The sequence below is a fragment of the Kryptolebias marmoratus genome, linkage group LG16 (assembly GCF_001649575.2).
Source record: "Kryptolebias marmoratus isolate JLee-2015 linkage group LG16, ASM164957v2, whole genome shotgun sequence".
NCBI classification, from domain to species: domain Eukaryota; kingdom Metazoa; phylum Chordata; class Actinopteri; order Cyprinodontiformes; family Rivulidae; genus Kryptolebias; species Kryptolebias marmoratus.
The window spans coordinates 13628728-13639039 of record NC_051445.1 but is presented as its reverse complement, the minus strand read 5'-3'; the positions used below and the strand labels follow the sequence as shown (position 1 = coordinate 13639039).

General features: G+C 45.2%; 2 protein-coding genes across 5 annotated transcripts in view; both read left to right on the top strand.

Annotated features, from left to right (window-relative positions):
* Positions 1-474, top strand: part of nbeal2 (neurobeachin-like 2) — a 43326-nt gene extending 42852 nt beyond the window's left edge. For 3 of the 4 annotated variants that reach the window (XM_037980183.1, XM_017426501.3, XM_017426503.3), the window contains one exon: positions 14-458. The gene's annotated coding sequence lies outside the window, so the exon portion shown is untranslated. Of the gene's footprint in view, positions 1-13 lie in introns of all 4 variants that reach the window. The other variant, XM_017426502.3, reaches the window with a different exon arrangement.
* Positions 475-5109: 4635 nt separating this feature from the next.
* The window catches only part of nradd (neurotrophin receptor associated death domain), a 12571-nt gene continuing 7368 nt past the window's right edge, over positions 5110-10312 (top strand). The window contains exon 1 of the mRNA XM_017426406.3: positions 5110-5390. Within this exon, the coding sequence (XP_017281895.1) occupies positions 5352-5390 (39 nt within the window). The 5' untranslated portion in view covers positions 5110-5351. The remainder of the gene's footprint in view (positions 5391-10312) is intronic.

Sequence of the window (10312 nt, the reverse complement as noted above, 5' to 3'; positions counted from 1 at the left end):
CCCCCCCCCCCCCCCCCCCCCCTCCTGAAACAACCTGACTCAAAAAGCCACTGATCTCTCTGAGAGAGCAACTATACACTGAGCACTTTTTTTTTTTTTAAGAAAAGAACAATCTAAAATATTTTATATATTTTATTGCATTTTGTTTTTTGTCGGTCAGCATCGTTCCAAAGAGAAAGAGCGGCCTGGGTCTGTGATGAACTCTGGAGTCAGACGTCATGGGGATGGGGGGGGGGGACTCAGTCCGATGAATGCAAACCCCCCCCCCTCCGTCGTGAACGCCCTAAAGCATGATGGGAAGGGGGGGGGTTATTCCTTAGGCACAGCTAAGATTGCAGCACTGTTGAATGTCCTAAAGCCGCGGACTGGCGATGGGGATCTCCTTAAAACTCCTGGAAACTTGAAAAAAAAAAAAAAAAAAAATTTAAAAAAGAGAGACTGCAGCGGATGTTGCTCGGGATCTCCACGAGGGGGTCGGCTCTGTAAAGAAGCGAGGGTGGGGTGGAGGGTGGAGGAAGCTCGTGAACCTTTGCCGTGTGGTGGCTGTCAGCGGCTGACGGACGCTTGCCCTCGCCGCCGTCGCCCACCCCCCCGCTCCTCTCAGGCCTCTGACTAACTGTTACAGTTGAATCTTTAACGCTCGGGCATGTGAAGATCATTCAGTGTTTTTTATCCCGATCGAGCTTAAAAAAAAAGCCTTCTGATGCCTTACTCACGGTTGGCCTTTTTTTTTTTTAAAGAAACGCTTCTGTAAAAGTTTTCACCACTTGACTTCAACCTGATAAGTGCGTTTATTTTATTTTTATTTTTTACTCATGGGCCTCGGAATAAACACTGAATTTACAATCAGTTCTTCTTTTGAGATCACTATATGACAGATTTATTTTATTTTATTTTCCCCCCTCTGATTCAGTTTTGAGCAAAGCGTAAAGATGTGTTCGATGGAATCGTTTTTAATTCACATCTGAGGAGCCGATGACTCCAGAACACGTGAGTAAAAAGGCCTTGGAGGGAGTTTTATAGCAACCCACTTCCTGTCTGTCTGTGTGTGTGTGTGTGTGTGTGTGTGTTTATACTGTGGTTGGAACAAAGCGGTTGCTATGCGGTGTGATTATTAAAAAAATGAAACAAGAGAAACTACATGTCCTAAGATTTTCTCCCCCGTTCTTTTCATCTTTTCAAGTTTTTGAACCGTTCCTTAGCTCCGTAATTAGAGACGCCGTCCACCGTTGAAAAGCAGATAACTCAAGGTGATGAATAATCAGCATCTTACCTGTTGTAGATAGCTTGTCTGCCGAGGTGACAGCGAAGTTTTACGCGCAAAGATAGGTCGCAACTTCCAAAATACGACCTGACAAGTCGCTGATCGCGTCGTCACGAACACGCCAAAGTCACTGAGTCCGCAGAAGGAAATTGACTTTTGTTTTTTCACAATTTTGAGTCGCCAACTTGTCTCCGGCAATCCCAGCCCAGTGAACCTTCACCCCTCATCCACAACAACGACAACACCAAAATAAAACAACTCTGGTTAACTAGCTGTAGCACTTCCTGTGCAGCCTGGGCCACTTCCTGTAGGACTGTCTTACTATTTTTGCCAGAAGTACCATGAAAGGTGAAATTATTGGCAGAGTAAAAGGTTCAAAACTACTTTTAGCATGAATTGCTGTAGTTGTTTCAAGACGACAGAAATCCTCTCTGGTCTTTGGTCTCGCTCTGACCAGCCGTAAGCTCGTCAGTCCGTTCAGAATGAAGCTCTTATTGGTTCAAACTGAGGCTGTTGAAAGAGCCATCTTCAACAGGTAAGATATTATCTCTTCCTAACCTTTCCTCTTTGTAAGACGTGAGCTGTCTCTGTCTCTGCCATGTTGTGCTTCAGGTTTGTTGTCAGACGTTAGTGGTAAAAACCAAAACCTCAAATCCTTTTCTCTCTCTCCGGTGTTTATGTATCTAATCTGATTTATCGACGTCTCTTTCCTCCCGTTCGGAGTTGATTTAGCACCCCTCCCACACACACACAGGAGGAGCGCAGGAGGAAGGAAGCTGATCCACTGCCACAAATTCAGATCACGACTGTAATCTCAGCCCACCGTGCCTCTGTGATTTTTAACCATGCCTGGGGGGTGAAAGGTCACCAGGAGCAGCAGCAGCACATGGACTCAAAGTGGAGACTTTGATCTTCTGATGGGCCCAACATCCTGTCGGCCTCCCATAAACACCTCTTTGTGGAGAGGGGGTTTGGCTGGGGGGGGCAATTTGCCGGGGGAAGTGGTAAAAGTGTCCTTGCAGACAGTGGGGGGGACGGGTTAACACCTCGCTCTCGGCGAGGGCCTGAGGGCAGGACGAGGGGAGGAAGCGTCGCAGCAACAGTCTCCAAACAGGACCCCGTGCAACGACTCCGGGCCCTCAGCCCCTCTTTCTTCAACGACGGGGAGCGTCTGAAGTTCAAGCCAGTTCAAGATGGCCGCTGCAGCCAGGTGTTCATTCAGAAGGCTGAGCCAAAACCAGCTCCAAGTCCGTCCGGTTCCACCAGGAGGTGATCTGACCTCAAAGCTCCGGCCGTGAAAGGTGGCGGGCGATATGCATTCCCCCCGAGGGCTCCGTTTACACGAGAACCATCTCTGGAGACGTCTGTGGGGGTTTTCTTTTATTTATTTTTTTGTTTTCTGAGACGAATCGACAAGAAAAAAAGACATGTTTACATGGATTCAGCTGTAGTTTCCATGCCTGGCAGGGTTGCCAGATAGAAAACGTCGAAGTGTCTCTTTAAAATGATTGTATTTTGACCCAAACCATTACCTGCGCTGAGTGAAGGGCTCTTTCTCAGAGGCTGGAAGGTTAGTTGTTAAAGGTGAACGTGTGCACAGAAAAAAGAAAGGGGGACATGACCCTAAACTGTCTCATAAAAACAGGAATTATCGTCTATCTGGCAACCGTGCTGCAGTCTGGAGGCAGGAGAGGCCGAGTCCTGCAGCACGACTGACACTTCCACCATCTTTAAGACATTCTGGTTAACTTCTGTGCTCTTAATTTATTTTTAAAAGTTATTATTTCAAGGAGAAATCCTAATTTCTGACACATTTAAACAACCAAACATGAATCTGTTGTTTTTTCTGTTCAGCTGAGCTTTTTAATGTCGTAAAATATCTCAGTTATGATCAGTTTAGTAATATTAACATTAAATAAATCTTTATTTATATATATACTAATCTTCACCCATAGCAGATGTTTCCTACAGACTTTCAGATTATTAGGCTTTTTGTTTAAAGCATCTTTCATCACAGCTGAATGTTGTCCATGATTTTTATTTATTTATATCTTTATTCATAAATTATTGTTTTTGTCATCATATGTTTGGTTCCGCTTTTGGGCCTTCTCAAACCCTGCACCTCATCTCAGGAGCACTCTGTTTTGTTTTGTGGGTTTCTTTTTTTAAAACATGATAAAATAACACTTTCGAAGGTCAAATAACTTCACAATCTGAAATGCACCAAAGAAACCCGTCTCTCGATGACCTAACAGACCAAGCTGAATGTAAAGATGGTAACAATGACGTGTTAAGATGGTGGAAACTCCTCCTCTCTGCTGCGACAGAACGACACCCGTCTGAGGTTTTATCAGAGGAGGAACATCCTCTCCTCCTCCTCCTCTTATCCTTCATCAGGCTTTGAAGTGCAGGAGACCTCCTCCTCCTCCTTCCTCTCTTATGCATCCAGTGGATTTTACAGCCCTGAGCTGCTCCTAATCTGCTGAATGACTTGAGATCAAACCTGCAGCTCCTCTTGACTCTCTGCTGCTTTTGGTTTCAGATAACAGATTACAGATCACAGCTGTGTGTAGAAACTCCTGGAGGGTTAAAGGAAAAAAAAAACAGGTTTCACCAGGATGAGAGTTTTGGGGGAATATAACGGCAGAAAATGACACAATGGAGCTCAACGTAAAACCAACAAAGCTGGGGACGTTGTGTGAAATGTAAACAAAAACAGAAAATGGTTTGTAAAAACCCAATAAAGCCGTGTTTTCTGGCTTTTGAGGTCGATTTCAATTCGATGGCGGCAACTCGCCTCAGAACGACCAGCTGCTGGTGTAAAAACACAGCCGAAAGCTGAAGGACTACAGCTAAAAGAAGTAAAACACTTGTTGAAAGTAGGGAAAAGACAGATAGAAGCAAAAGTAGCAAGGCTCGGTAAATGCATAAAAAGGCGAGCTAAAAGTTTCTAAAGAACTAGAAGCTAAAAGAAGCAAGTTGCTGGTTAAAAGTATAAAAACTAGCAAAATCCTAACTGAAACTAGGAAATGTTAACTGAAACCTGAAGGAAACAAAAATACCTGAATGCTGGACAAATGATAAATGTTTAGCTAAATGCTAAAAGTAGCAAGACTACTTAAAAGTAGCAAAATATCTGTTAAAAGCTAAAGGTAGCAAGGCTAGCTAAAAGTTCCAAATACAAAGGAACTAAAAGTAGCAAAATGCTAGGTAAAATTTACAAAAAAACACAAGAAAAACTAAAATCTGAAAGAAACAAAACACTAATTAAATGTGACAAGTGTCAAAATGCTGGACAAATGATAAATGTAGTAAAAGGTTAGCTAAAAGCTAAACATAGAGAAAGGCTGGCTAAATGCTAAAAGTAGCAAAAAGCTAGTTCAAACATAGAAAAGGGTTGGCTAAAATTTGCAAATAAGAAAAGGACTAAAGGATAAAAGCAGCTAGATGCTAGCTAAATGCTAAAAGTAGCAGAAGAAGAATATGGATACGAAGAGACTTTGATGGAAAATATTTGTTATTAGAATAAAAGTTTTTGAAAATGTTTAAAAAGACCCTCTGGATGAGCTGAATGTTTTGATGCATGACAGGCTGAAAACAGCAGAAAGTGCGCAGAAGTAGCTAGATTTAAAAAGGGAAACCTTCAAAATAAAAGCAGGAAAAGAAAAGTTTTTTATTATTCATATTCGCAACAATAAATGGGCTTCACGTGCTGTTCACTCCTTCATCCAACACGCTCCTCTTTTTTTCATCCCTTCATCCCCCTCAGAACACCCTCCTCCTCCTCCTCCTCTCCAACATTCAGCCAATCACGGCTCCCGCTGAAAGCTGAGGAGATGGGAGGAGAAAAGGCTGAGGAGGAGAGAGGAGGCAGCAGGAGGTTTCTGTGCTGCGGAGCTGCGGGAGAAGCTGCAGCTGCTGCTCCTGCTCCTCCTGTTGCTCCTCATCCCGTAGGGACCTCTGTAGGACGGCGGGGACGGTCCTCCTGATCCAGCCGGAGGAGCGCGGCTCAAGAAGGGAACATTTTTATTTTTATTTTATTTTTTTTTGACGGAGGAGCTGCTCCGACTGGAGACTCGGAGACACGATGAGGTCGACGCTCCTCTGGACGCTCCTGTTGGTTGAGGTAAGTCCCGTCGACCTCCGGGTTCGCCTCCTTTTCCTGTCAGTAAACTCCTGCCTCCCATTGTTCCCAGCGGACTTCCGCCAGGACTCCCCCCTCCTCCTCCTCTGCTCCCAGCTCGATCAGATGGTTGTCTTTTTGCTTGTTGCCAGGGGGAACAGGGCAGGGACACATCTGCCCCCCGAGTCGCACATGATCAACGTGCGGCCCGCGGGCCAGAGGCGGCCTTCTGACCACGTTCATTCGGGCCGCCGATGTCTTTTAAACAACAGACGAAACAGTTGGAAATGAAATAATTTTTTTGGAAAGTTAAGACAAAACTAAAGCAATTTTTTTTTGTTGTTGTTTTTACCATGGCCCTAATCTTCTTCTGTATCTAAATGCCAAATCAAAAGTAGATGATTTTTAAAAAGAGGGAAAATGACTTATTTTTCAGCGAGTTCAGTTCTTACAGGTGTAAGCTCCACTCGGTTTAATGAGCGTAGGGAAGGTTGTTGTGTTGCTAACTGTGCTACAAAATAAAATAGGATGTATTTCACACTGTCATAAAAGGCGGGCAATCATGTCTGCGCCTTTGTGGTTGTTTGTCTGTCTGTTAGCAGCATATCTCATGAACCTCTGATTGTAGTTCAATGAAACGCCCCTAAATTAATCACCCTATGCTCGTCCGCAGCTGATTAACTTTTGGAGCCAGCCCGGTTCAAGATGGCCGCCACAGCTAATCATCTTGGCGGCCACAGAAATGGCTACGGCTCTGTCATTTAAATCAGAGACTGAGCTGACGTTCGGTGTTGGGTTAGTTTGAAGTCATCCCAGTGACCTGCTTCGAGCACTAACGGATCACACGATGTTTTTGTAATAAAACACAGACTTTAATTAACTGTTGGGGGTCAGCGCTGTCTGTCTGTTAGCAAAATATCTCACAAACCGCTGGACGGATTTTAACGAAGCTCCCAGAAAGTAACCACTGGACGTGCGTCTACAGCTGATCAACTATTGGGGTCAACCCGTCGCAGCTAAGCAGCCTTAGCGAACACTAAAACAGCTACAGCTTTGTTGTTTTTATAGCTGCTGAGCTAGAGTTGGGTGTGGTAGTAGCTTAGGGTTATCCCCGTCACACACCTTAATAAAAACATTGATCTAAAGAAGTGCAACAGATGTTAGCTACGCGTTGGTAAACAGTCTGACTGTATTTTTGCAGATGATGTGATGTTATAGGAGACATTCAGTCCTGTTTAATAAGTCAAAATGGCCGTTGAATTAAATAGTTTAACGCTCTTTGTGTTTCCTACGGAGGCTCATGTCAGACACACAGTTCCCTGCAGTTGTTCCGAACAAAGAAATAATAAATCATGTATTTTGTGAACAAATTACAGTTTGAGTGGTGTTTAATAACACACTAAAGCCCGGATCAGGGTGGAGGAACAAAGCCCCTAATTTTATCATTACATTAACTCGACACTAATTTTCTCCCAAAAGAAAGAAAAGGTCTGTGGAGCTCCTGGTCCTGTCCAGACTTGTCCTCTGCACTCAGGGCACTTTGTTCGGTCCAAGTATTCAGACAACACTTCGCCCTTTTTACGGTTTTAAAAAGGGGAGACAATGTCCAGAAGTCCCGTTCAGCGTTTGTTCTATCGGGAGGATCGCGTCGGCCATTGTTGAGTCGGTTCCTGAGGGTCGTGTTTCTCTGCTGTACGCCCCCACCATGTGTCCTGCCCTCGGCACATCCTGGTGAAAATGTGGCTTATTAGCGGGGCCGGACGGCTGGAACCTCCTGAGCAGAACAATTGTTATTCTCTCATCTGCGTGTGGTTGGAGGGGATAGATTAGTTTGCAGCCTCAGTCATCTGATTTCTCACAGATGGAGGGATTCAAGAACATTTAAAGGCTTAATTTTACCAACTTTTTTGTGAAAGTTGTAACTTCCTAGCTGCTGCGATGTCCTTTAATTTGGCCCCCGGTGTTTCCTCTTTACCGCCGACGCTGTACAAACAAATTTAACTGAATTTACCCAATAAAACTGGTGTCCTTATTTTAAATACTATAGTAAAAATGACCTAAATGTATACCAGCTCAATCACTCTTCCACCAGTTTATTACATAAATTGTTCGATTTAAACTAGATACATTCTTACTGTTTATACTTGTAACTACTCGTAAATCTGTCAGGTTTTAATTAACTTCTGGATCATTTTAGTCAAATAAATTAACTTGTTTATATTTAGTGTCACTCATCTGTGTTAATTAAGTTAAATTCGTGAAATTATTACAGGTTTGTCTGAACATGTAATCAATCTTTAGGCTTAATAAACCGTATTTGTGCTGCTTGATGTTTATTTATTCAAATGAAATACATTAAATTGCACATTTAACTCCTCATTACCAAATATTCCAACCAGGAATTTATTCATATTTCTGCTAAAATAACAGAATCCGTCGAAAACCACGTGGAATCTTGAAACGCGTGACTGGCGCGCCTTAGGCTGGCCGTAAACAAATATGGCCGAACCGAACAGGCGCGGAATCCCGGCGAAGACGTTTAGGAGGCGATGCCAGAGTGAAAGAAAAGGGAGAACGAGTGGGAGGGACTTCACTCCACGAATCTGTGCGTAAACACGAGCCAGTTCGCCAAAACGTCATCAAAGCTCTTCTGTGGGCGCCGTCGTTGTCGACCTGCTTTCAGCCACTTCGGCTGTTTCCGTAGGTAAACAAACACGCGGTAGCTGGCAGCCACTCCCAGATTTTAACTACAACTTCGAACCATTTTTTGTTCCTTTTTTTTTAACGCTGTTCAAAAATCCTTTTTTACAGTGCAGTAATCAGACAGGATGTGCGGTTTGTGCTGCCTCGCGGGTCGGCGTTTTCACAGGGGTGGCGGTGGGAGGCGAGCGCCCCCCCCCACCCCCCCTTTTTGTGTGTTTATTTTCACGCAGATTAGATGAACTCCGGAAGGTCTTATGCGCGCTCTCCCTTCAGAACGGCACGGAAAATGTTTAAAGCTGGCTCAGAAGGCTGAAGTGAAGTGTGTGTGTGTGTGTATCCGTGATGACTGAGCGACTCCGGCAGCCGTGGAGTTCAGAGACCCACTGAAAAGTGGCAGAACTCCACGGTGGTCCGTCTGTTCCCACCGGGGACTCCCTTCAGATTGCAGCTCTTTTACCTTAATGGGAAAAGCAACTGCAGCTGCCCCCCCAAACTTTAGCTTCCAGATCCTAAAGATGAGAGAAAATACGCCTGAAGGTCACGACCAGCAAATGAAACCGTGCCCCAGAATTGAACATAATGACTAAAGTCTCGCAGCAGAAGGAAGAGGAAAAGGCCTCAGTGTCGCTCAGCATCAGAGGGTGGATTATAAATCCAGACGTAGCTGTTCATTTATACGGTAAAATCCAGCTGATGTTAAAAAAGGCTACAACGTACAGATATCCAGCTCAGATTAGGCGTGGTAGTAGCTGAGACTGATCCCAAACGCCTGTTCTGAGCATTGACAGCTCTTTGTTTCACATTTTGAGGTCAGCTCTGTCTGTCTGTCAGCAAAATATCTTGTGAACGTCCACAACAGGTTAACTTCGGGCAGCCAGCCTAATCCAAGATGGCCGACACAGACAGCTCGCGTCAGAGAGGATGAAAGCGGCTATGATTCGGTCCGTTTTTAGCGGCTACTTAGTTTGATTCAAGATGGCTGCCACAGCTGACTGTCACTGTCCAACACAAACGTGGCTGCGGCTCGGTGGGTTTTACAGATACTGAGCTGAAACCCGACGCGGTAGTAACTGACACTAACGCGTGCTCCGAGCACTCTCCATCACGTTAAAGACTGAAAAATATATACTTTAGGGGAAAAATAATGAATTCAAGACTGTTTTTTTTTAATTTATTTGGTGGCACTTTAAAAAGGTACGTTTGACTGATAACTTACACGAATCAGGACATTTTAGAGTTTTATGTAAACTAAGAACGCTTCATGAAGAAAAGGTACAGAGCTGTTGCTGAAAAGTTTGGAAACTTTAGCTTTTTTTTGGGAAGTTTTTAAGAGGCGCCACCGAGCCTTTTCCAGCAGACCCGAGCCAGATGTTCGAGCTTCAAGCGTCTCCTCGAAACGTTTCATTTCAGCGCCTCGTGTGGAGCACGGATGGAGCCGGTTATTGAACGAAGGGCCGAGCTTCTGGCTTGAGTTGTTCCAAACGACCCCGAGGCTCGCACCGAAAACCCCCCCAAAAAACTTTTCGTCTGAAGTTGAGACTAAAGCAGAGCCGCTGTCGCCAAATATTTACCCAAGTCTAATTTAGGACCTGAAAATGTTAGCAGGCGTTAGGAGAAGAGCCCCTTCTGTCACGTTAAGGTTTTTTTTATTTTGAGGGGGGGCCACATGTTTGGTCTCCGTGTCGCCTCCTGAAACCTCCGCTCCGCTGCAGCCCCGTCAGGCACCATCAGCTGGAGCTGGTTCTGGACCGAGGCGAGCCCTGTTTCGAAGCCGTCTCTTCCTGTAGTATGCAGCATGCAACATTTTTGGATGTGACTAAGGCCGTGTGTGTGTGTGTGTGTGTGTGTGTGCCTGGTGGGCTTTTGTTGGAGCCTCTGCAGGTTCGCACATGTTCCCTGTGTGTCTGAGCAGACTTCAGAGACACACACACACATACACACACACACAGACAGACATCGTTGGGCTGTTTAGCCATTAAGTCCCCCCCCCCCTTCAGCAGGAGGTTAGCTGTTAGACATCTGCTTGCTCTTGTCAGGGCCCCGGGCGGAGACGGGTGGGGGGGGCCTCCTTTAAATGTGCGCATATTTAAGATGCCGCAGCGCTGAGCCTGCAGACGTGGTGTTGGTGAAAACGCTGATCTTCACAGACACACCTGGAGGGCCCAGGGACTTCACAGAGGACACGCTCATCCCCGGGCGGCCTCGGGGAAATGACCCCCCCC